We start from the raw sequence: 26,995 nt of genomic DNA on the forward strand, positions 1-26,995 counted from the left end.
GACAGAAGGATCGCGCAGGTTCGAAGCCAGCCGCGCGCGCTGGCTTAGGAGACCCTGTTTCCAAATACAAAATGTAAAAAGAGGTCTGGGAGTGTAGCCCGGAGGTAGAAGGGCTTCCAGGAACCCCAGTACCACCAAAAAAAAAAAAAAGAGACCCTGTTTCCAAATAAAAAAAATATAAAAATAAGTCTGGGAGTGTAGCCCGGAGGTAGAAGGGCTTCCAGGAACCCCAGTACAACCAAAAAAAAAAAAAAAGAAGAAAAGAAAAAGAAAAAGAAAAATGTTTTCACACTCTAGTGTGACAAAGGTGTTCTCTAATCTAGTTTTAGATCTCCTTCTTCCTCTTCCTCTTCCTCTTCCTCTTCCTCTTCCTCTTCCTCTTCCTCTTCCTCTTCCTCTTCCTCTTCTTCTTCTTCTTCTTCTTCTTCTTCTTCTTCTTCTTCTTCTTCTTCTTCTTCTTTATTTTTTAGTGGTACTAGGTTCCGGGAAACCCTTCTACCTCCAGGCTACACTCCCAGACACCTACTTTTGTTATATATATATATTTTTTATTTGGAAACAGGGCCTCTTAAGCCAGCGAGGCTGGCTTCGAACCTGCATGATCCTCCTGTCTCCGCCTCCCAAGCACGGGGATTACAAGCCTGCACCACCATGCCCAGCCATAGAACTTCACTGTTTTGCCTCTCACATTTAGATCTCCAACCCGATCTTGATTTGTGTATTTACTATAATCCAGCAATACTCATTATAGAAAGACTTCTTCTACTGCTCTGAAGTGCCACTGTTGTCAACATGAGAAGATGTCTTGGTTCAAGACTTTCTGAGATTGTGTGTGTGTGTGTGTGTGTGTGTGTGTGTGTGTGTGTCTGGAGATTGAACAGAAGGACATTCTACCTCTACCTCTGAGCTACAACCACAGACCTATTTTACTATTTTATTTTGAAACAGGGCCTCCCTAAATTGCTGAGGCTGGCCTCCATGCTACAATCCTCCTGTTTCAGCTCCCACGTACTGAGATTACAGGCGTATGCCACCACACCCAGATGGTCTATCTTTACATCAGTGCAATACTGTTTTTTTGGGGGGTGGTACTGGGGTTCCTGGAAACCCTTCTACCTCTGGGCTACACTCCCAGACCTATTTTATAATTTTATTTGGAAACAGGGTCTCTTAAACCAGCAAGGCTGGCCTCGAACCTGCATGATCCTCCTGTCTCCACCTCCCAAGTACGAGGCTTACAAACGTGCGCCACCACACCCAGCGCAATACTGTTTTAATTACTCTAATTCTATCATTAAGTCTTAGATTCTAGAAAATCAATTTTCTCCTTTGATTTTCTTTTTCAGGACTGTCTTGATTCTTATTCTTTTGCATTTCTAATACGTTTTAGAATCAGCTTCTCAATCATCAAAACTGGCTTAAATTTTTTAAATGATTTTATTGGCCCAATAGTTAAATTTTGGAGAAAATTGTGCCTTTACAATATGAGTTTTTTCAGTTAAGGAACACAGAATGTTCCCCCATTCATTTAGGCTTTTTATAATATTTTTCAACAATCTTTCATAGTGTTCTGTATATAGATAGGTCATATATACCTTTTGTTAGATACATCCCTAAAAATTCACATTTTTTATATTTTTATGACAAATATATGTTCTTTTAAAAATTTGATGTGTAGAAATTCCTGCATGCTAAACCTACTATTTTTACTATTTGTCTGTGTAAATTTTGGAGGCTTATCACTTACATAACCATGTCATGTATGAATAATACAACTTTTTTTTTCCTTTGTGGTAATAGGGATTGAACGCAGGACATTCAATCTTAGATCCACATCTCCAGCCCTATTGAAACAGGGTTCTGCTAAGTTGTTGAGGCTGGCCTTGAACCTGCAATCCTCCTGCTCATTATAGACATGTGTATTCAAGTCCAGCTAATAATACTTTTCTTTCCCTTTTATTGCATCCCCACTTTGGTTAGGAACTACAGCAGAATGCTGAATACAAGGGGACAAGTGAACATTGTTTCTTGCTCCCATTCTCAAGTAGGATGCCTTTAGTATTTTTGTGAGAGATTTTTAAGAAGTTATCCTTTAGCCAGGTGTGGTGGCGCACACTTGTAATCCCTGCGCTTGGGAGGCAGAGACAGGAGGATCACGCAGGTTTGAAGCCAGCCACACTGGCTTAAGAGACCCTGTTTCGAAATTTTAAAAAAGTATAAAAATAAGTCTGGGAGTGTAGCCCAGAGGTAAAAGGCTTTCCAGGAACCCTAGTACCACCAAAAAAAAAAAGTTATCTTTTATTATATTGTGTGTTATATTCAGTTCCTAGCTTAAGATTTTTTTCATTGTTAATATCCTAAATGGATGTTGAATTTTACTAAATGCTTTTCACATCTATTAACATGGTAATTTTCTCCTTGATTCTGTCAAGAAGTTTTATCTGTAGTGGGACACATTGGTTGATGGTCAAATGTTCAATCAATTTACCGGTGATGTATTTTTTATTTATTGCTGGATAATGTTTGCTGATATCTTAAATTTTGCATTTATGTTGACGAGTGGATTAGCCCAGGTTTTTCTCTTTCTCTGATGTTCTTGCCAGGTTGTGTAATCCAGGCGAGGCTGCACTCATGTACAGGTAGTGTGGTCCATCAGAAAGGAACTCTGAAAGAGTGTGTGAGACTACTGTTATTTCTTCTGTAAATATTTAATGGACTTCATGGGTAGCCATCTAGGCCTGGAGTTTTTTTTTATAAGAAGACTTTTAGTTAAATTCAATTTGTTTACTATTTTGAAGGAGTATGACGATTTCGGTTTCTTCTTGCATCTGTTTTAATCAATTGTATAGTTTCTATTTGTTGTTTGTTTTAGGAATTTGACTCCATCTAGATTTTCTGATTTATTGATTTAGGGGTTTTTTGGGGGGTGGTGGTACTGAGTATGTAACCCAGGGGCTTTTCTACCCCTGGGGTATACTCCCAGACCTATTTTATACTTTATTTGGAAACAGGGTCTCACTAAGTTGTTGAGAGCCTCACTCAGTAGTTGAGGCTGGCTTTGAACCTATGTGATCCTCTTGTCTCAGCCTCCCAAGTGCTGGGATTACAAGTGTGCACCACCATCCCTGGTGATTTAAGTTTTTCGATATAATATTTTTATGCCCAGAAGAATGTGTAGCAGTGTCTGTCCTGCAGAGTGGACAGCTAGGAAACCCCAAAGAATTACTATCCAAGTGTTAAATATAAAACTTTACTCAAAACACAAAGATGCTAATTGCATTTGTCAATCACAAATAAATAAAACGTACCATTCTATAAGACAAACGAAGACACTAACCACAAGAAGCATGTTTACCATAATAACTAACAGCTACTTTAACCAACTCTCTTCCATGTGGCTTTTTCTTGGTGGTTTTAAGCTGGGACCTAATAATCATTTCACATTAACATTCAGTTGAGAGCCACAATGTATTGAATGTCCTGTTCTGATACTTCTTCAGGTTTCATGGAAGTTAATATCCTCTAAAGAAGAAATAAATACCTTGGGCCAGCCTGTTTATGAAGCAAAACCAAACCATGTGGTGGTGCTTCTTTTCTATGAAGCGGCTCTCTGTCCAGTGAGCTCCTTCTGGAACACCATCAGCTGTCATCTCTCCTTTTCTTTGCCTCATATGATTGCCTCAAATTATGATGACATAATTTGCCTCAGTTAATTCCATTCAGTTCTGCAACCTGATCCTGAGTAAATAGTGTTGGTCTGTGCAGTATTTTTATTTATTTATTTATTTATTTATTTATTTATTTATTTATTTATTTATTTATTTATTTGTGGTACTGGGGTTCCTGGAAGCCCTTCTACCTCCGGGCTAAACTCCCAGACCTATTTTTACATTTTTATTTGGAAACAGGGTCTCCTAAGCCAGCGCACGCGGCTGGCTTCGAACCTGCGCGATCCTCCTGTCTCTGCCTTCCAAGTGCAAGGATTACAAGCGTGCCGACCACGCCCGGTCTGTGTGCAGTATTTTTTGAGTTATACTGGAATGGTAGCTCTTTACACCAGTAGAGGTGCACAATAGCACTGATATGGGAAAGTAATTCCGAGGGATGTTAGTAGATACTGAGTAAAAGAATGATTCTGTGGTACAAAGTTCAGAAGTCCCCAGGACCACCCTCATTCTGACACCATCTGCAAGTTTGGTGTCAAGCCACCTTCAGTTTCAGTAATTTAGTAGGATTTAGAGAACCCGGAAAAACTATTATACTCATGGGTAAAGTTTGTTACATTGAAAAGACAACAGATTAAAAGCAGCCAAAGGAAGAGGTGCACAGGCAAGATTTAGGAGTTACTAGGCATGAGCGTGGAGCTGTCATCACCCAGTGGATATGTACAGACAGTGTTTCTCTGAGTAACAATTATAACAGTATACCTGGAGTATTGATGGCCATGGAAACTCACCCTCACTATAGTGTCCAGAGTTTTCCTGGGACTTGGTCCTACAGACATAATTGACTATTTGTGGCTGACCTTAGTTTCCAGTCCCCCCCCCCCAGGAACTGAGCTAGTATTTTGTAGCCCAGGATCCCCAGCTTAAGTCATGTTGTTGGCATAGACTGTGTAGCCTGGCCCAAAGCCTCCAGATAAACAGAGATGTTCATCATGCAGGTAGGATGTGGCAAGGGTTCAGGTTACTTCCCAGGATCTGGGAGCAAAGCTGCACCTTGCTTTGGGTAAAGTGAATCCTTCACTGCACACATGGCAAACCCTTTAGGATATAGCTCAAATCATGCCATAGCCCATGTTTAAAAAGCTCCAGTAGCTCCCATCACACTGAAATAAGACCCCAACTCCCCTGCCTTACTCCCCAAGGCCCTTCGTCGTCTGGCCTTTCCTCCCAGTCTTGGTCACAATGTTCTGAGCACACAGATCCTCTTTCGTGTTCTTCAGGACACAAAGCTTTTTCTTGGCCTTTGCACTAGCTGTTCTGCTTCCTGAAATGTCCTTCTCCAAGTCTCACACATAATTGGATCTATGTTGTCATTTGGGTCTCAGCTTAATAAATGTCATTTCCTTAGAGGCTCCTTTCCTGTCTGCCCAAATTAAATGAGTCCCCGAGTCAGTCTCTATCTTCTCACCTCAGAATGTGTGTATCACAGTGGTGAGCATTGCCTGTTATTTTCAAGCTCATTTGTGTCTTAATTTTTCTCTTAGAAGTCCCTCTCATTGCAGATAATAAGAGTAAGATTCTAGACTTTTTTCTCTATCTGCAGCACCTATGACATACCAGTCCTGAGTCAGTGCTCAATAATTCCCTAAGTGGATGAATGGACAGTAGGATGAATAAATAAGATTTATGAATGCTGTTTTAATAAAAATAAGTAAGCTGAGCATGGTGGCACATGCTTGTAATCCCTGTGCTTGGGAGGCAGAGACAGGAGGATTGTGCAGTTTCGAAGCCAGCCTCGCTGGCTTAAGAGACCCTGTTTCCAAATAAAAATATAAAAATAGGTCTGGGAGTATAGCCCGGAGGTAGAAGGGCTTCCAGGAATCCTAGTACCACCAAAAACAAAATAATAAAAATAAAATAAAAATAAAAATTAAGTAGAATTCTTTATAGCAATACCTTCATATTGTTTAATGTACTAATGTGGATTGTGAGTCTCTGAGTGTATATTATGTATTCAGGTCCCTGAGAATCATTATGGAGAATATTAATGTGGAAATTTGGCATGTTTAAGGAGTCAAATTTATTTTCACATCTATAGGGCGTGGTGGTGCACGCTTGTAATCCCTGCACTTGGGAGGCTGAGACAGGAGGATCGCACAGGTTCGAAGCCAGCCTCAGATACTTAATGAGGCTCTCAGCAACTTAGTGAGACCCTGTTTCCAAATAAAATGTAAAATAGGTCTGGGAGTATATCCTGGAGGTAGAAAGCCTCTGGGTTCCATCCCCAGTACCACCAAAAAAAAAAAAAAAATTCATTTTCACATCTAACTAACATTTTAGAGAAAAGTAAATCCAATGTATGGCACATATTCTTGAAACTTTCTTTTACTGTTCTTGCTTTATCCCCAGGACTCTGCTCTCTGCTAACTAATCTGATAAATTAATTTGAACTTAGGTATAAATGTGTAATACTGCCATAGGATCTTTCATTCCTTCTTTTATGTATTCATTAAATTGAATCCCCATTGTTACTAGGAGCAGGGTATAAAATTAATGACAGTGGTGGGCTGGTGAGAGATTACTTCAGAATGGGAGCCTTTGATATCCCTTAGGCTATATCCTGAAAGTGCCCATTTATGTCTCATGTACCACAGTTCTAATTGTTGATAAATACTTTTTATAGTCCTTAGTAATAATATGTTTAAAGTGGCTTTAAATTTTTTCTGATGACTGGATGCTATAGACAATTGTGTTGCAAATAGCCCCCAGTTTAATGATGACTCAGCTTGTGATTTTTCAACTTTACACTTTTTCATCTGCCAAAATATCATGAAGGGATACAACTGATACTTTCCACTGTACTGTGTGCTAAGCTAGGATGTTCCGTAGGTTCAGTGTATTAAATATATTTTGACTTAAATGTTGTCAGCTTACATTGGGTTTATCTGGACACCGCCCCAGCATAAGTCAAGGAACACTTGTATTTCCATTTGAAACCTTAGCATTGGTGAAGATTACACATTTATTTTCAGAGACTAAAGGTCCTGGCTTCTCTCTTTCCATAGAAACAAGGTCCATGGTTATTTGTTGACACAGACAACTCTTTGGGTTTGTATATATCTCAGAGACACTCTTCTTCAGTGGGGGAGCAGATGCCAGACATAAAGCATAAAAAATCAGAGATGATGTAGATGATTTTTCCTTTGTTGAAGTTCAGGTCTTTTGTTAGAGCTAGTTCCAGTCTATGTTGGATTTGTCCTTACTCGGAGGGCACAGCACTTCCTGGCTTCTCCACCTTGGAGAGACATGAACTCTTAATTTCTTACCCTCCAGCTAATAGCTCCCCACAGAGTAAATTGGCCCTGCCTTATCCCCGAGGATACTCTTCTTTGAGCAGATTACATAATCACAGGGGTACAGCTGGTGGTGGCTCATGCCTGTAATCCCAATACTTGGGACGCTGAGATAGGAGATAGGCTGAGATAATAACTTAGCAAAACCCTTCGCAAATTAAGAGATCTTATTTAAATAAATAATAGTGGGTTATTTTTTTTTTTTTTTCAGTACTGGGAATGGAATCCAGAGGCATTCTACCGCTGAGCCACACCCCAACCCTATTTTTTATTGTTTATTTTTTGAAACAGGGTCTCATTGAGTTGCAAAGGGCCTCACTAGGTAGCTGAGGCTGTTTGTGAACCAAGATCCTCCAGTCTCCACCTCCTGAATGCTGGGATTACTTACATGTGCCACCATGCCTAGCCTCAATAGTTATTTTTTAAATTAAAAAAAATAAAAAGGGCAGGGAGTGTAGCTTGGAGGTGGGATGCTCCTGGGTTCGATCACAACCACCAAAAACAAACAAACAAAAACAGAAGGCAGGAAATTCCACAGGAACCCTGTGGCATATGTTCTGCAAAAGACGTCCTGTCTCTGCCTCCCAAGCTCCGGGATTACAAGTGTGCGCCACCATGCCCGGCTAGAAATCTGGAATTCTTACTTGAAATGCAAAGCCTTCTGGGTTAAACATCAGAGGCTGAGAAATGGACCTTGGGAACAAGGCTTGGGTGTTTCTGCTCATAGCCAGCCAGTGTCTACATGTCTGTGATGTTCCAGTTCTGTCCACTGACTGCACTCTCTATAGCTGTCCATCTCCTGAGTATGCTGGTTAATTCTTGAACAAATTTTAAGTCCATTGTGAAAATAGTTGTTTCCACATATGCTTGCCAAATAACTATAGCCAGGGTTTTACAGACAGACAGATGCATGGATAAGTGTGTTTTTAATTTGTTGTGAATAATTTCTGCATAATGCCACAAAAAACATAGGTTTTCCATTAAAAAGAAGGCAGCTGTGGTATACAAAGAATTGTCAGTTATCTTGCTACTTCAGACAGGATTACTATGGGCTTGATTTGGGGGGAATTTAGCTATTCTAACAAAAACAAAACAAAAACAACTATGGATGAAACATGAACAGTTAGAAAATTTCTTTCAATAGCTTGAAACCCAAAAACCAGAGGTAAAATTGAAACCAGAACTTATCTCCAGCCAAGACTCTCTGTGTTGAAGTTCACAGGCCAGGAGAAGATCTGACAATAGGTTTCCTCAGGGGGAGTAGCTGGGGCTGCAATGAAAGCCCATTAACCAGGCTCCAGGGCCCTGTGCTCACAGGATTCTCAGGCAGAAGTTCAAATGGCTTCTGTTAGCATTTTAATTTTTTAAAATTTTTGTTGGTGCATTATAAGTGTACATATTCATGAGATCATAGTGATACATTCATCCATGCACATAACATTGTGAGGTCTTTCTTCTCCCCACACCTTTCCTTTCCCTCCCCACTTTTCTTCTCTGACCCTCGTCCACTGTTCTGCTGATCCCCTATTTTCATGAGTTCCCTTTTCTTTCCTTCCAGATATGAGAAAAAGCATGCAGCCCTTGATTTCCTGAGTCAGGCTTATCTCGCTTAACATGATTGTTCACCAGTTCAATTTATTTTTCTGCAAATGAGATAGTTCTGTTCTCCTTTATGGCTGAGTAAAATTCCATTATGTGTATATATACATTTTCTTTATACATTCATCTGTTGATGGACACCTAGGTTGATTTCATAATTGGCTGTTGTGAATTATGCTGCTATAAGTCTGGGCATGCACGTATTAGTATAGTATTCTGACTTTAATTTCTTTCCAGTTAAAATGCTTCAGCACAGCAAAGTACTGTCTTTAGATTTTGCCTTGTTTCAAATAAAGTTAAGTTCCAATAAATGTAGAACATAACCCATCTATAGGTCATACTTACCAGCATATATACCTCTAAAATCAGAAACATCTACAGGGCTGGCAGTGTGATTCAGTGGTGGAGCGCTTGCCTGGCATGCCCAAGGCCTTGGTTCCCATCCCCAGTACTGCAAAGAGACATGCATAAAGCCAGAAACATTAAACAGAGACGTGCCCATAAAAGATGAAGAGAGACACATAGTCATCCAAATGGGATTAGTTGGGCAGTGCTTAGGATAGGTAGGGGAAGGAGTAGCAGGGTCCTACTTCGTCCTGAGGAGCAGAAGGGCCTGCCTGGTAAGCTGGAAGCAAGTATAGCTAGAAGTAGCTAGCTGTCATTCACTCATTTGATGTTATCTTTTCATCCTTCTGCTGCATGGGTGCCTTGCTCCTCCTTGGCTGCCTCCTGACCCCCATCTTGCCTGGCTTTCCTCCTGCACACTACACTGTGCTTGGCTCCATTTTTAGGAGGCCGCACAGCTGCTTGCTCTGAGTCTTTGTAAGATTGGCAAGAGTATAAGCAGCTCCGTTCATTATCATTCTAAAAGCAAACAAGGAGGATAGTAAATACTAATGGCAAAGGCGGCCACAGCTCAACCCCATGCCACCCTGCACACTGTGTTTTCTCAGCGGATTCAGCTGAGGAGGTGGCATAACTAGGCAGCCGCAGGAATGGACCCAACAGTTAGCATTGTGTGATGTGGTCACCATAAACACAGTGAAGTATGTAGCCAGATAGAAGGTGCTGGTGAGCCCCCCAACCCTTGTCTTTCTTCATTTATCTCTGAAAATGTTAATCAGATCAATTGTATAGGGTAAAGTGTCCCACACAGGAAATGAAGTTCCTTTTTTGGCTGGTCCCTTTTTCTGAGCCATCTTTTCTTGTGCCTCCTGTGAAGCAGGCCATGTGCTTATTGTTGGCACCTGAGCCTGGTGACCAAAAGGTACTATGTAGCCAATTGTTGTATGGGTTGAGACCAGTTCTGAAAATAAGAATTTTCTTGTGATGCCACTGACCATTTTAAATTCCAAAAGTAACATGTACCTTTTACAAAATTGCAGATTGCCGTATCCCTCAAATTGAAGATGCTGAGATTCATAACAAGACATATAGGCATGGAGATAAGTTAATCATCACCTGTCATGAAGGATTCAAGATCCGTTACCCTGACCTATACAATCTGGTTTCATTATGTCGCGATGACGGAACATGGGATAACTTGCCCATTTGTCAAGGTAGGGGCCAGAAGTCATCATTGTCAACTGCTCTTTTCTCCAACTCTTTGTCGGCAGTATGTGTTTTCTCATAGAGTGATAGAGATCACAAAGTCATCTACCCACTATGAATCCCACTGTATCCTCACTGTGACAGCCGGGGCTCTGTTCTCAGGACCTCCACCTTCACTCCTAGTGGTGCAGGTCCACAACCCAGTTTTAAAGTATAAACAGGAAACTGCTTGTTATTTAGAATGTTGGATGGTTCCTTAATCTAGAAAATTGAAAGTGGTTTAAGAATTAGGAGATGTGGGGCTTGGGCTTTAGCTAGTGGCATAGCACTTGCTTAGTATGTGTAAGGCCCTGGATTCCATACCTAGCACTGCCAGGAAAAAGAAAGAAAGAAAAAGAGAGGGGAGGAAGAGAGGAATTAGGAGACGCATAACTAGGCTATGAACACAATGATGAACTAGCATATATTTAATGAAAATAACAGGGTATTTATGCTTATTTCAGTAGTATAAGAATATAGTTAAAGTCCATTTTACAGAGGCTATTTTCTCTGAATACTATATAATATATCTCTGAATACTATATAATATAATACATGAAGAGCAGAAAAATAATCAAATTCAAATTTCATCCAAATCACATGGTGAATATTTATCTTCTCATATTTTTAAAATTTGCTTGGAACAACATAGAGGGCCCTCTTTTTGAAAATAAGCCCTTGAGTTCACATTAATTCTGATTTTATTTTTTGACGTGACTTGGACTAAAGGACCAAGAAGCCAATACATAATTCATAATTCGAGGGAGAAGGAGAGTCATCTCATTTGCTCCAAAAGCACTGGCATGTTAAAGTTGAAATGAATGTTAACTTTGTGCCTGGAAATCACAACTGGCAGGCTCTGATATTGCTTTGTGTGTCCCATCATCAGAAATAAATTGTTTCCTTACTCTGGATCTTAAGAGCCCTGACCCCACGAAGGAAGAAAGCTTTTAGAATTAGGACAGAGACAGCCCAGCCATCTCACTCCCTGCCTTTCCCCCCCAGACACTGCTGGTGCCACCGGCCTGTCCTAAATTACTTTTCTAAAAGAGACTTGTGACTTATTTACATGTTCAGAGATTGGCTACAAAACAAGTGGCTGGCTCCTGGTTTGAGCTGCTTATTCAAATAAACATTATTATCCACTGATTGGTTCCAGGGCTCTAGGATGGTCAGAGCCATGGAGAAGAAAATCACCTCAGGCTGAGGCTACCCTCCTTTTTTTTTTTTTTAAGTCTCACTCTTTTCATTCATCCTTTTTGTACCACTTAAGCCCCAGGGGCCTCCTCAGCAGTTCTCTTTCCCTGGTGATTTTTAAAAACACATCCTTGCTGGTTTACTTCTTAGGCTATCATCTTGAGGTTCTCAGATACATGCTTTCTTTTTTGCTGCTCAGATTCCCTGCTCCTGCACCCACTTACCTGGATCCCAGTTGAGACATGATTTTTAGGTCTGCAACAACAGAGCTGGCTTACTGGCTACTCCTTTACATTTTTTTGTTTGTTTTTGGTGGTACTGGGGTTCCTGGAAGCCCTTCTACCTCCGGGATACACTCCCAGACTTATTTTATATTTTTATTTGGAAACAGGGTCTCTTGAACCTGTGCGATCCTCCTGTCTCTGCCTCCCAAGCGTGGGGATTACAAGCATGTGCCACCACGTCCGGCTTCCTTTAAATTTTTAATTTGGTGGTGCTAAGGATTGAACCCAGGGCCTTGTACATGCCAGACGAGTGCTTTACCCCTGAACTATCCCCCTGCCCTTGGCAGGCTGCTCTTGAGAGCTGTGTCTCTTCAAATGACGACATATACTGTAGCCCCACTTTCATTCCTCCTCAGAGCCCTCTATGCATAGTAGAGGCACCCTATCCTGTGTCTTGGTCCCCACTCTGCCCTGTCCTTTCTTACTTAGGCAGAAGGGATCCCACCAGCTTGAGCTGCTGTTGTACCAGTTTCCTCCCAGACGCCTACCTGGCACTGCCCAGGGGATGAAGAATTAAAGTTGCCTTAGACAACCTGACACCTCTCTATGCCCCCTGGGAATATAATTGGCCCTTGGAGTGACATTTCATTCTGTAACTTTTATTTGCACCTATAGATCCAGGGGCCTATACGCCTGAGGAGGCTTCTCTCTATTATCTACAAGTGCAAATGGAAATACATTGAACTACTGAGTTGAAGCCAGCTTTCTACTGCATTTAGGATAGCTTGCCTCCAACCAAGAACGAGCCTATCTTTTCCTTTCAACTCTGACTGACTGCATGGATTATACCCACCACCTCCTCTGGGGGTGGGCAGAAGCTGCTTGAAGAACATTTTTGGTGGGAAGTTTATGTTTTAGAAGGCAGTATCTTTATGCCTCCAGCTCTTGTTGTGTCACAGTTAGCATTTTTTTTGAGAGAAACCAGTATATTCATGTGGCTAGTGCAGAACAGCAGCCCCTTCCTAGGAGAAGGACCTGGCACAAACACTTGTGCCAACTCATTTGAGCTGTGCATAATGGTTCTGATGCATTCGTGTGTTTATGTTAAGTGTTCATCTTTTTTGTTAATTATTAATTCTGTTTATTTCTGATCCCCTCCACCACTCACACTTCACTTTTGCCATGAATGTTGTTAGTTTTTATTATTATATTATATTTTAAAAATCTAAGGCCATGAGAGTATCTAAGGCCATGAGAGTATCATGGCTGAGCTCTGCCACCTTTGGGGGTCTCCTGGAAATGCAGAGCTCGGTGGCCCCAGTACATGGCAGTACACAGTCCATACTTCACCACCCCTAGTGTTATTGCTTCCTTAAATTCTGCACCCCCCATGCCTCACTTGTCCCACCTACCACCACTCTCTCTGATGCACAGGTCCCATAGACCTGGGTGTCCACAGGAGCAGTTTGCTGAGAGCTTCCTTTCAGACACCTATAGTATCTTACAAAGTCAGCTTCAGGACAGGGTTCAATCATCTGCCATCCTGCATGTACTGCCTACAACCTGCGTCTGGGGACTAGAAGGGAAAGTAGGTGTTTTCTTATATGTTACTGACTCCACATGCAATTAGTTCTCACCTGGAAGAACACCAGCTCTGCAGGGCCATTGTTCCCTCCAGTGAAATTACCGAAGTTAATAAAAAATTCCATGATCACAGTGGGTGCTGCACACTACAGAATTCTGTGGCCCATGGAATGTTCTCCTGGGCTGAACAGCCTTCAAGACCAAAGGCATCTAGTGCTTTACAGAAGTAGAAATGTGGGATCCAGGTCCCATATGCCTTGAGAGCACACAGAATCCTGTGTTGGATGCACAGCTCACTGTCCAGTGGTGCTTCCCTAAATATGCTTTCCAGACTTCAGCAAAACTGCACTTGGGGCATTGCAGTGCAAATCCTCAGGTCCCCTGGAGACTGGGAGACGGAAGCCCTGAGGTGGGCTCAGCAGCCTCTGTTCACCAAGCCCTTGGGGTTATTCTCAAGTTTGAGAACCACAGCGCTTCAGGATTCTTCATCTATTTCATGTAAAATACAACTGAATTTTCAAAAGTGTAATGGTATTGGCTCAGGTTTCAAATCCATAGTCTACTACCCTGGGATCCAGTTTGGAGCATAACCCTCCCAAACCCACCACCTCCACCACGGAAACATTGCAGCATCTCTTTCCTAAGGGAATCCAAGTGGTTCTCAACACTGACAGCACACTAGGATGACTTGGGAGCTCCCCTAAAAAGACAGTGACCCCCAGGCCCAGGGCATAGGGCCTGGGCACTAGCATTTTAAAAAAGCCCTTCAGGTGATGTTAATGTGCAGTTAGGGCCAAAACCACCTGGCTAGGGGTGTACCAGTCCACATCACACACTCACCACCAACCCCCTCCCTCCTAAGTACTTATCTGACCCTTTTGATGTCACTTGCAAATACACAAGCAAGTGTCTGCCTTATATATAGAACTAGTTAAATTAAGGAGTCTGCATTGAAAACCAAGGTACTTACTTCTTCAGAGTTCATTTCCCCCAGTATTCTGTTTGAATGTACAAAGATGACCAAGTGAAATCTGTCCTTTGTTCTATCACATTTCGCAGGCTGCCTGAGACCTCTGGCCTCTTCTAATGGCTATGTGAACATCTCTGAGTTCCAGACTTCCTTCCCAGTGGGGACGGTGATTGCCTACCGCTGTTTTCCTGGATTTAAACTCGAGGGGTCTGAGTATCTTGAGTGTTTGCACAACCTTATCTGGTCGTCCAGCCCACCCCGGTGCCTTGCTCTGGAAGGTAACACATTTTAGTCTTTTGGAAGTGTATTTTGGATGATAAAAGGGGATGCTTTGGTAGGAAGTGAAGAACTGCGAATTATGGCCAGCATAAACTTTTGTCCCCTGAGTACGCTTTGATTGCCTCCTTCCGGAGCAGAGATCACTTGCCACAAAGCTATACTTACAGCTAGATGTCAAACGCGCATCCATCTTTGTTAGATTTCCCCCATCCTTAGACTTAGAGGGGAGGAGAGAGGATAAAAGAACGAGTTGTGAGCATCAAAGGTTAAACTGCAAAATATTGCAAAGTTAAATGAAATGTCTTCAAAAAATTAATTTTCTCTGCCCCAAATGAAAACATACTGCATGTGGCATCATCGCTCTCACTCCTTGTTTCATCATTGTGTCCATGTTTCTTCCACATTTCCGTGCATCTCATAGCTCCGCTGTAATGCTTTGTAGCAAGCTTGTCCTTGGAAGCCTGAAAGCAGGAGCTCTTTCTTCCCCATTTCTATTGAATCTAAATAATCACGGAGTGCAGATCACTAAAGACCACTACTCAGAGGTATGAGACAGTGAAGGGGATGGGACATCCATTGCCAGAATCCAGGCAGTGTCCTGGGGGTGCAGTTCATAAAATCTTCAGCGAGGCAATTGACCGTGCCAGTTCAGCCCTCATTTTTACACACATCCTGAAATTATGCCTGATGTGGTTCTCAGTATCTGAATAAGTATAGGTAAGAGGGGGTCTCTATGGGAAGAGAAAAAAGAAAAGGAAATCTCTAAGAACCCCTCCAAATCTATTTTCTTTTTTTTTTTCATTTTTGAGGTGTTGAGGATTGAACCCAGAGATGTTCTACCTCTGAGATAAACCCGTAGCCCTATTTTTTTTTTTTTAGTTTAAAACAAGGTCTCACTAAATTTATGAGGGCCTTGCTAAATTGCTGAGGCTGTCCTTGAACTTGTGATCTTCCTGTCTCAGCCTCCCAGGTACTAGGGTTACAGGTGTGCACCACCTCATCCAGCTCCTATTTCCAATCTTGCTTGGGAAAGAAACAAAATATGAAACAAAAGAAATAATAGAATGTGGATGCAAACCAGTTTTTACAAGTTTATAGCAGCTCTGCAGCATGGTGTTCGAGGGAAAAGGTCAAGGTCTGAAAAGTGCTGTGGAGGGTGATGCTCAGAAGAATCAGAGACGGTGCTTATTTCTAAAGGAAAAGTTGTACTTGGGGTGGGGCTAGCTGGAGCCCTAGCATATTTTAGGCTAGTCATTAGAAGCCCCACTTGCCCCTCTTTCTCAAATCTAGGGGACTAAAGCCAAGGATAGAAGTGTTTGATCAAATGCAGGATACCCAGCTGGGTATGGTGGCACACGCTTGTAATCACAGCATTCCGGAGGCTGAGACCTAAAAACCGTGGTTCGCAGACAACCTCAGCTACTTAGTGAGGCCCTCCGCAACTTAGTGAGACCCTGTTTCAAAATAAAAAGAATTATTAAAAAAGGGAAGAGTGTGTAGCTTCGAGGTCGAATGACCCCAGTTCCATCCCCAGACCCATAAAAAAGAATAAATAAAATGCAGGATACCCAGTTAAATTTGAATTTCAGATAAATAATAAATATTTTTTAATAGTAGCACATCCTAAATATTGCATGGATACTTCTGGTTAGAAAAAAAGTGCTTTGCTTATTTGAAATTCAAGTATCTCTTGGACTTCTGTTTGCTAAATCTGCCATCCTACCCTCTAGGGACAAGGCCTTCCCCTTTGTTTCCACTGGAATAGCCTGCCCATTGTCTGGACCCTGCAGGTTGGCCAACGTGGGCATGGACTATGAAGAAAGTTCCCCAAGGTTCTGGGGTTTTTCCCTGCTCAGATGGTTAGTTTAAGGATATTGTTTGATTTTATCCATTTGAAATTCCCATTGTAAAATCTCTTCAAATTTTGTTTAAATGCATTTTCAAGCAGTTTTTGACAAGCTTCATTTGGGACCTTGAGAAACAGTTTTTATGGAACCTAGAGAATATGATATGGATAGACATAAAACCAAATCTAACTTCAAGAGGAGGCCATCTAAGGTTATAAACAGGGAGCTGTGAGCTGCTTCTGGATGGAAACAAATTTGCTTAGCACATGTCTTGCTGTTGCTGCCAGCCTCAGCTCTGATGCAGGAAGGATGCTGAAAACCCAGGCTGACACTGCCTGGGCCAGGATGGCCACTTTAATGCCTTTGCCCTCAGCTGCTGTTGTTGTTTCTACATAATATTTACATCTTTCTTTTTAATACATGCCCCCTTCTATTATGTGGTGGACTTAGTCTGTAAGCCCTTTTAAATGCAAAACAGGCTAAAGGTACAAAAGCCATGATTCTAAGCTGACAGATACATAGTGGACTGAATGGTTGCTTTTCTTAATATTAGAGAAAAACAGCAACAACTGGGCGTGGTGGTGCACGCTTGTAATTCCAGCATTCAGGAAGCTGAGACCGGAGGATTGCGGTTTGCGGACAGCCTCAGCTACTTAGTGAGACCTCTGCAACTCAGTGAGACCCGGTTCCAAAATAAAGAATAAAAAAATTAGGGCAGGGGATGTGGCTCGGAGGTCGAATGCTCCTAGGTTCCATCCCCAGACCCACAAAAAAACCACAAAAATATTAGAGAAAAACTGGACTAAAGTAAGCAATGAGCTGGGCATGGTGGTGTACACATATAGTCCCAGCTACTTGAAAGGTTGAGGCAGGAGGATCCCTTGAGTCCAGAGTTAGAGACCAGCCAGGGAAACAGAGACCCTGTCTCTAAAAACAAAAGCCATGAACAGTTGGTTAAAATAAGAGGCAACGATTCATGAGAAAGTTACCAAGTTATGCCTAGGTACTGGAATTTCTTTAAGTCTTTCTTTACTTGTATGTAATGTTTTTAAACATCAGTGCCTCACTTACATAATATTATTGCAGGGTATTCAACATAGATTAACTGTCTCAAGGGCATCTCCCCCTTTAATATATCATCCCCTCATCTTACTGCCTTTCTAATGACACAGTTTGCAGGATTTGATTTTCCTGGATGGCATAGTGGGAATGATTGTGCTGTGCTATGAAATTATGATGCTGTTAAGGCTTTTAAGTGTATTAGGGCGTTCTGACCCCTGCAGTGAGTGTGTGGGCGTCGTGCAAGCCTTTCTCTATGAGAAAGAGATTGGATCCTTATCTCTTTCCTCTCCCGCCACTAATACACCAGTGGGCCTGTCGCTGTCAGGACATATGTCACTGCAGCTCTCCCATCACCCGACCTCTTTTTCTAGCCTGCTGTAAGCCCGGAGATGGGATTCCCAAGCTGATCGTGGAGGCAATGCAGTATATTGATTAGATGTGTTAGCTGATGTCAGACTGACATTCTCACATCCTGGGTCTACTGCTTAGTCACTTTCACCAGGGACAAGTTGCTTCACCTCTATCAGCCATCATTTCCTCATCTGTAAGATGGGGTGATGATCAGACCTGCCTTGTGGGACATTGAGGATTCAGTGTAATAATAAATCCAACATATTTAGTGAGGTACCTGGCTCCTAGTAAGTGGTCAATCAAATGTTCTTCATTATTGATGTCCTTAGAGTGTTATATAAGTCACCATAAATAAGTGAGGATCTGGGCAAGGCTTTCTCTGAATAAAGTGTCCAGGCTTTGGGCATGCATATTGGGGCACTATTATGGTTGTTCAGGGGCCGTGTTGATTACTTGTATATTCTTAGCTGTGTTTGTGTAAGATGAGTCAGATCATGGGAAAAATAATGTACAACAAAGATAGTCACCATTAATTTTCAGAGCTGACTACGTAGGTGTCAGGCCTGACCAAAGGATCTGAGGCAGTGTCTCATTTGCTCCTCATAACACCCTTTGACTGCTATCAACTGCATCTTGCTGATGCACAAATCAGACTTAAAGGTTAGGTAATTTGTCCCAAGTCCTGCGGCTAGTATGTGGAAAAACTGGGACTCCAGTATGGATCTTTGTCACTTCAAAGCTCTTGATCTTAATCACCAAGGTATAGTGTCTAATTAGCTTGTTCTGATTACTTTGCAATCCAACAGGGAGGATGATTTGATATTTTTATAGTCACTTTTTTAAAAAGTCAAAAAAAAAATAAAGAACTAATGCTGTAGAAAGAACTTATCCAAATAATCTGGTTGTCCTCCTCAAGAAATCCTAGTTGCAGAGAACAGTGAGTCCAGAAGGAGGCCCTGCTATCCACCAGGTGGCCGCCAGCTCCCATAGCTGCTGCCTCACGGTGCCTGTTAGTCCCCATGATACAGTGGAGCCTCAGTTCAGCCAGTGAGCTGGGCAGAGATGGTTGGTCTCCTTTTGTATCAGGACACTGACACTTCAGAGGACAGCATGACTGTCCAGACCCTCTAGTTCTCTGTACATGGCTATTTCTACTACTTGGTGCCTCCTCTCCCTAGTGAAAGAGAGAGCCAGCATTTGCAGGACTCTGTAACCCTTACATGTAAACAATCCAATTACTGGGGCCTGCCTTCATGAGGAGTTGATGATTTGGAAGGAAAGGCTTCAGCAGTATCACCAAAGATGGTAAGAAGTCTAAGGACCTAGGTACGGTCATGAATTTTGAGGCCTACACTCTTACACTTTTCTTTTTGAAAATGGACACAGTCTGGACTATACTTGCGCCCTCATAGCTGTCATGGGATGAAGCATTTAAAATAACAAAACCTTGCCGGGCATGGTGGCGCACACTTGTAATCCCCGCGCTTGGGAGGCAGAGACAGGAGGATCGCGCAGGTTCGAAGCCAGCTGCGCGCACTGGCTTAAGAGACCCTGTTTCCAAATAAAAATGTAAAAATAGGTCTGGGAGTGTAGCCCAGAGGTAGCAGGGCTTCCAGGAAGCCCAGTACCACCAAAAAAATAAAAAATAAAAAAATAATAAAAAATAAAAAAAATAAAATAACAAAGCCTTGAACTAGCATGTTGGCTACAAACTTTTAAGTAGGTGAATATATATTCTTGGACCTGGAGGGCTCCGTGGGTCCTTGTGTATTGGCCTGTATTTCTGCGGGTCTCTGACTTCTCATCTGGGTCTCTTAATTCTTTTGCTTCCCAGGCCCTCTTCATCTCTGAGTTTCTCGCCTTTTTCTGTCTCTTTCCTAGGTTCGCGCGCGCACGCGCGCGCGCACACACACACACACACACACACACACAGAATCCACAAAATCTCTTTTTTAAAAAACTTAGTGAACATGAACAATTTTTCCTTTCTAAGTGCTAAGAACTCAGTTTACTTTGCCAGGAGTGTTTCTTGAACACCTTCTAGACCCAGAGCAACACTGAGCTAGATACTAGGAAATTGCAAAACAAAGCAAGGAAAGGAAATAATCCTTACTTTGCAGAGTTTATAATTTAACAAGAGAAACAAGAAGACAAATTCCATTATCTAGAGGTCTGCATTGGTCCAGGAGGTGTGCATGTACACACACAGCTACTTGTATCAAGAGGCATGTGAGAGTGTCTACATTTTGGAAAGGGTGGAAGGACAGTTCTGCAAGGTGGTATCACGATTGCAAAGTGAAAATTCTGCCCAAGGACTTTTGCTTATTTCCCTGGAGAACAAATAGTAGTATTTTCTGGTTCCACTTGAGCTTCATGCATATGGAAGGATTGTATATTTGAAACTGCAGAGCTCATCAGCTCATCGGCCTAGGCGGTGGGCCTAAGAGTCTGGAGGGCAGCAGACCAAAGGTTTGAAGAGTAAGGAAGTGAAGGATATTGGGGAACACAACACAAGTAAATGTAACTATGCAGCAGATGGTACGGGGAAGGGCACATGCACACCTGAGACTAGGAGGAAGGAGCCCTAACTTCCCAGAATCCCCCAGGCATTGAGTGTTTGTGGCTACAATGGATGCTGGCCATGCACAACAGAAAGGGGCTCTTTCTTTACAGGAGGAAGAACCTTTCAAAAGCCTTTGGTATCTGGAACATTCTCTTCACATTAGGGTTTTCACATGGACCAGAAGTGGCTCAGAGGTGCTGGGTATCTAGTTAGAGAAGTTCCTGTGAGCAGGTTGCTCAAATGGCAGGTGAACAGTAGAGATCACACGACTGTGCATCTTTGAGGCAGGTGACAAGGGTCAGAGAAACAGGTGGTTGGCACAAAACCTTGGAATTTGGAGTCCTTAGTTGTAGCTGCCAGCCACTTAAAGATTCTTTTGTTTTCCCAACTTAAGTTAGAGGATTTAGATACCTCAGCTAGAAGTGCTTCTTTCAATAGATCTCTAGAAATTAAAGGAAGGTAAGGGGTAAAATCTAGGAAGGACCTAGATTCTGTGAGATTAAATTTTGGAATTAAAGAAATCAGAATCAATGCAATGTACTGTTCTAAATAAATGCCTGTGAAATCCACATATTCATTCAGCTAATATTTTTTATGCCTAGATATTGAAAATTTTGCAGGATTAAGAGCACACAGTAGAAGATTAATTATTCAAGGTGTCTGCCCCACCAGGGATCTCATAGTTTATGTTGTTCATGGACTCTCACTCTCCCCACTGTTGGAGCTAGGTTCAGAATATCCTATTTTTTAAGGCATTCAGGAATTTTGGTGGTAAAAGATAGTTACCTACTCTGGGGACATAGGGAAGTCCTCTAAAGAGAGACTTCATGGTGTTGAAAGAATGGGGGACCCTGTTGGTGAGTCACTCTTTTCAGTGTGGGCTGGCCCCGTGCTTGTTTATTTGCTTTTCCCAAAGAGGGGAATACATCATTTCAAGAACCACAGGTACCTAATTCTTTCTTTGTGATGATTTGGGCAGTGGCTTCCCCAAGCTGACATTTTCAAGGGACTTCTCAACCTCATGGCTCACATTTCTTCCAGGAACAAGCAAAGCTAACCCCATTAGAAGCTGAACTTAGAAAACATTTTGTTTTTAAATTTGACAATTCTCAAACTGAAAATACACTAAGTGATTCCCCCATCCCCATTTATCTTCACTCACATGTTAGGAGATGAAGGCTTAATCACACAGCCTCAGATCCAAGCACAGACAATGCCGCAGTGTGGTTTCCTGAGAACCTACTGCTGCCAAGGGATCCTTTTAGGTCTGCATCCTTTTATAAGAAAAGGAAGAAAAAATAAGAAACCAAAGAACCCTGTTTGGCCAAAAGAGAAATAACTTGAAAGATTCCAATTCGAGATCAAAACTCAAAGCCAGCTTGGATGTGGAGGACTCCCAGTTCCTGAGCTGCATTTTACAGTATACTTTGTTCCTGAGTCAAAACATGTTCAGGTACAAGAAGTGCCTGGCACAAGAGGTACCTGCCATGATTTCTCCCTCTGGGAATCCTGACTTCACTCAGAAGTGCCTTAGGACTTCAAAATGAATCTCAGGTTAGGTAGGGAACAGGAGGACACCACCAAGAATCTGGGCCTCATCAGATGAGAGACGCTGCCTGCCTTAGGAGAACAGAGAGAAGGCCCCTGGGAGGCATGCGGCTAGGGGTAACACCTGCAGGTACAGTCAAGACAGCGCGGCCAGGGCAGGTAGGTTGTTCCCATATCTCAAATGGAAATGAAAGCACTGAAAAGAGTCTAGAGTTGTTCTCAAGAAGGTGGTTGTGAATCATTGTCCATGATGGGTCCATTGCCACAAGTTACTTCCCCAAGCTGGAGGCGGGGACTCTTTGATAATACTTCTGTCCTCCTCTTGCCACCTCTCACCGGGAGGGCGCAGGAAGCTCGGGGTTTCTCCCGCTCCACAGGTGACCCAAACACGCTGCAGGCGGACCTGCAGCTCCATTCACCAGAAACTACTCTGCCTTAGACTCTAAGTAAAAGAAGGGATGTGAACAAAGAAAAACATCACAGCAGTGATTCCTTGACACTGATTTTGAAATACTGCTCATAGAGTCCAGGTGTAGAAGGCCTGAGGCATCACAGCCCCCACATCCCTGCCATACCCTGTACCACCTTTGTAGAGATGAGTTGTCAGCACTGGAGATGAGCAGCTTGGGCAGGACCTCGGGCCGGAGTGCCCATCGAGGCCACACACCCAGCTCTCCCAGATTTGTCTCCTTTCCCTCTCTCACTTGCATTTTTGAACAGGGAAAAATAATAATCTGAAATCTCTGTGAGCAACTCTAAGACAGCAAGCACCACTGCTTCCACATCCCCAGCCCAGGTGCATGGTCTAACTAAGACTTCCTCGGTCCATGCCACATTTGTTGGCTTCTCCCCGCTGCCAGGCACTTTGCAGGTGCCTTTGTCAGTGATATCCACCACCCTAGCCGTAGCCATGAGGAACATCTGATGCCAACTGCAGAGGAGGGCACTGAGGTTCGGGGCGCTCCGGCCTTTCTCAAGGACCCTCATCAGCAGGCCAGCCCTTGAGCCTCCTGAGCCTGTGCCTTCTACTGACACTATGCCTCTGGCCCTCTAGACCCAGAGCACCTGCTGGATACTGGGTCTAGGTTCCAACCCTAGCTCTGCTCTTTCCTCAGATGGAAGGTGAAGGAGTTGAAAAAGTTGATCTCCAGAGCTCCTTCCTGGCAGCTGCATTATTTGCTATTTATCAGAACTGTTCCCAGCAAGGCTGCCTTGGCCTCCACTGGCTCTGCAGGCAGGTGGCAAAGTGAAAGACTGGTGCCAGGTGTGCTTCTCCCTTGATGGTAGCCAACACAGTCCCTGCACTCATACTCATACAATCATCCCATAAGCCCTCCTCTCTAGGGAGAGAGCAGAGGAATAGATGGGAGTAGATGTTTGGTATCAGGCAGTTTATTTGAGACTGTTTTTCAGCCTCAAGACAATTCTGGGTATAATGATTCTCTGTTTATAGAAAAGAAAATGGCCAGGTAAAAGCCCTTGGGCTTAGGGAGTAAACTGCAGATTAGGATTCAAAAGCAGCCCCAATGGGACCCCAGGACAGGTTCTTTCTCCTGCACTGGCTGCCTGTCTTGGAGATACTGGCCTCTAGCCACCTGAATACTTTGCTCAGCCATCACGTACAACTTCTTTATCCATTAATGCCCCCTATAACCTGAATTTTTAGCATGCAGAAGGTTTGGAGGAAGGAGGAAGATAGCCTATATGATTTTTCCCCAAGCTGCATAGCATACAATGGTGGAAAATGTGGGAATTATTTTTCTTTCTTCTTTGCAGCCCTTTTTCCCAGGGAATGGTGCCATTCAGAACTGTACTGAGTGCTGTGGGGCTTCTGCTTATTAGGAATTCAAGGCATACTCACCTCAGCTGTAGTGATAATAACAGTGACCAACTGGTCACCTAGTACCAACCCCCAGCCTCCACCCTTCTGCGTAGACCAACTGGCTGGGGGCATGGTCTCCATTAGCCTCTCCTGTCCCTTCAGGCTCCCTGCAGACTCACCCATGATCTTGCCAGCAGCTGGGAAATTGAATCAGCAGAAAATGGAGAAAAGAGCAGCGAGTGGCTTTTTTCTCTCCTCTTTGACCGCAGAGCTGTGGGGCCTCTATTCATAGAAGGTGGAAGGAGGGCTTCTGATTTATCTGCCTGCCCCAGGCTGCACCCTTCCCTCTGCTTTACCATGTTAGCCATTTATACAAGGCTGTGTGCTGCTTGCCAGATGGCTTGGGACTGCTATCCTCTGGGCTGGGAAGCCTGGGGAATACATTGATCACCCATGTAGCTTCATTCCAGGCTGCCCCCAGCCCCAGTGGCTCTATTTTTCATATTAGCATAGTACATTCCCACTCAAGTTTTATTTGAAGGAACAGTTTGCCAGTATAAAATCTGAAAACCATTTCCTTAGTTCTGCCTTCCCAGGAACCAGAGACCAGAGAATTGAAATGATTTTTAGGGCCACATAAAAATTACAATATTTCTTCAGATTCTCAGCCTGCAAGTATGTAGGTAGATCGCTAATTTATAACCCTAATGAGAAATCCAGCCTACATCAAAGTCTTATGGGATTTTCAGATATTATTCGCCAAAACAAAAAGACTCTCCCGTTCTCTTTAAAGACAAATGTGTGTTCCCTGGGCATGGGAAAGAGGAACTCTTGGGCTGTCCCAATCTCACTTTAGTGACATCAGCTATGGAAGCCCTGTTTGAAACAAGTGCAGGTCAGTGTATGAGCAGAAATGTTTTCTCTATGCTCATGTCAGTGGGTCACAGAAATTCTTATTCATTTCTGGCTGAACCTCAGCACAATCACACTTGAGGTATAAAGCACAAAGTAGGTGACATTCTCCCTAATAGAGGGGTTTCACTGAATAGCATCTTCCTCCAAAGTAAGAGTGGAAGAGGACACCACAGGAAGTCTCCAGCCACCCTTCCAACCTCTGCACACTCACACTCAGAAATGGGATCTCGGGCCGGGCGTGGTGGCGCATGCTTGTAATCCCCGCGCTTGGGAGGCGGAGACAGGAGGATCGCGCAGGTTCGAAACCAGCCGTACTGGCGTAAGAGACCCTGTTTCAAAAATATAAAATAGGTCTGGGAGTGTAGCCCGGAGGAAGGAGGGCTTCCAGGAACCCCAGTACCACCAAAAAAAAAGAAAAAAAAAAAAAGAAATGGGATCTTGGCAGGCTAACACCCAACTCCATGTAAGCCCGCATCTCACCTGAGTGCACACTTCTCCATGGCCTGCATCCGCCTGGAAGACTATCCTGTTTAGGGCAGTGAAAGCCTTCCTTGCTGGTTTCATGGTTCTCATCAAAATAATTGTATAGTCCTTTCCAAGTTTCAGAAAATCCAGACATGTGAGCTGTAGCCTGACTTTATTTATTTATTTATTTATTTATTTATTTATTTATTTATGTGGTACTGGGGTTCCTGGAAGCCCTTCTACCTCCAGGCTACACTCCCACACCTATTTTATACTTTTTTTTTTTAAATTTGGAAACAGGGTCTCTTAAGCCAGCAAGGCTGGCTTTGAACCTGCATGATCCTCCTGTCCTCGCCTCCCAAGCACGGGGATTACACCAGCCCGGCTTATAGCCTTATTTTGTAACATTTAAAAGGTCAGGTTACTGAAAGAAGCATAGAACTAAGCAACAGCAAAGCTATGTCCAGTGGTCTGAGACTCTTGCTTATGCCACAGGGTAACTTCATTATGATTAGATAATAAGTGACCACTGCAAGTAGGAGATTTTGTCTTTAAACTCTTGGATAACTTCTCTATCCCTGCTTCTAGGCAGGATTTATTTTCTCTTTCCTCTCTGGGAAGTTGGCCGACTTGTGTTTCATAGCAATAAAACCTCTTGCAATCAGGTGCCATACAGAAGGTGATAAATTTCTTTGGTCACTTCAAGGCTTTTGCAGTCGTTTCCTTTTTTCCCCCTTCTCCTCCACACCTCTCACATTTCTACTTTTTTTCATAAGCCATTGACATAATTCCCTTTCTTTTCTCCTAGAGAAACCAGACACCGTGGGTGGTAACAAGTGGAAGAGCTGTGCCTGCCCATGTCCATCTCTGCATCTTGTTATTTTTTTTTTTTACAAAATCTGTAGCCACACACCTGTGTGCACAATCATTTTCTATTTTTGTATAGAAGGAGGACTCTTTGTTGGTTTTGTTTTTGTTTCTGCCAGAAGATCATGTCTGACTCTAAACTTGGCTCAGATTTCTCTCCAGTTAAAGTGTTTAGAGAAAACAGCACTTCACCCATATCTTATCTTTCTCCTGGAAACTGGCTTCTGAAAAAAGTCTAGGGCTTTGCTCACATTCTGGCCAGCTTGGTCTTTGATGGATGAGAACCCAATGAATTTTCTAACCCTGTCTCTTCCATTTGTGAAGAGCTTTAATCAGTCCAGGCAGTAAAGAAGTTGGGAAAATGGTTGGATGTTTTAAAAACTGTAACCACTTTTGTTGAAATTCAGATTTTAAAACTAGGCCTTATCTCATTCTATCACAAGGAAACGGCTGTGCCTATATCAGTCTATATTTTTATACCATAAATATCTTGCTCTGACGGATTTTTTTTTTCCATTGGGGAGAAAAGTTTCTAGGGAGCTGGGAAGCCAAGAATTCTATAGACAACCATGCCTAAAATAGTATGTGTAAGGAACCTTACCAGGCCATATTGCATGACATTTTTAAAGACATTGTGGCCCTTTGTATTAACTGTGAGTGACTTCTGATTGTCCCCAGAGCGTGAGGAAGGACTCCTCTGGCCAGTTCATGTCACCTTACCTATGCCTACGGAGCCAAACAGGGGCACTTCTCCATCTATTGAGTGCCTCCAGCTCCCCTGTTTTCCATCTTTAATGAGCCTCAAGGTTTCTGCAAATTCTAACTCCACTGCACATAATACATATCTTAGCAGATATGGAAACCATGGCTCTTGAATCTGGCCCTTGGGAGCCCTACACTCCTTTCCTTTACATACACCTAAAACCCCTTTGCAAGGCTCGATGGGACGCTGCAGCGAATGATTCAGTGTCAGCCTCCAATTCACCATCAGGTCCAATCCCACTCCTATTTATTTGCTAGATGACCTTGTGCAAATTGCTTCACCTTTCTGAGCTTTGGTTTTCTTATCTGTGCAAATGAGGCAACAGCAGTGT

At 42.9% G+C, this 26,995-nt stretch overlaps 1 protein-coding gene across 2 annotated transcripts in view; it reads left to right on the top strand.

The window, feature by feature from the left end:
* Positions 1-26,995, top strand: part of SUSD4 (sushi domain containing 4) — a gene marked incomplete at both ends in the record, with an annotated part of 131,387 nt that overhangs the window by 85,158 nt on the left and 19,234 nt on the right. For both annotated transcript variants that reach the window (XM_080699518.1, XM_080699519.1), the window contains 2 exons: positions 10,003-10,176; positions 14,272-14,460. In XM_080699518.1, coding sequence (XP_080555644.1) covers positions 10,003-10,176; positions 14,272-14,460 — 363 coding nt within the window. The remainder of the gene's footprint in view (positions 1-10,002; positions 10,177-14,271; positions 14,461-26,995) is intronic.

Source organism: Muscardinus avellanarius (genome assembly GCF_963383645.1).
Source record: "Muscardinus avellanarius genome assembly, chromosome: 7".
Classification (NCBI taxonomy): Eukaryota; Metazoa; Chordata; class Mammalia; order Rodentia; family Gliridae; genus Muscardinus; species Muscardinus avellanarius.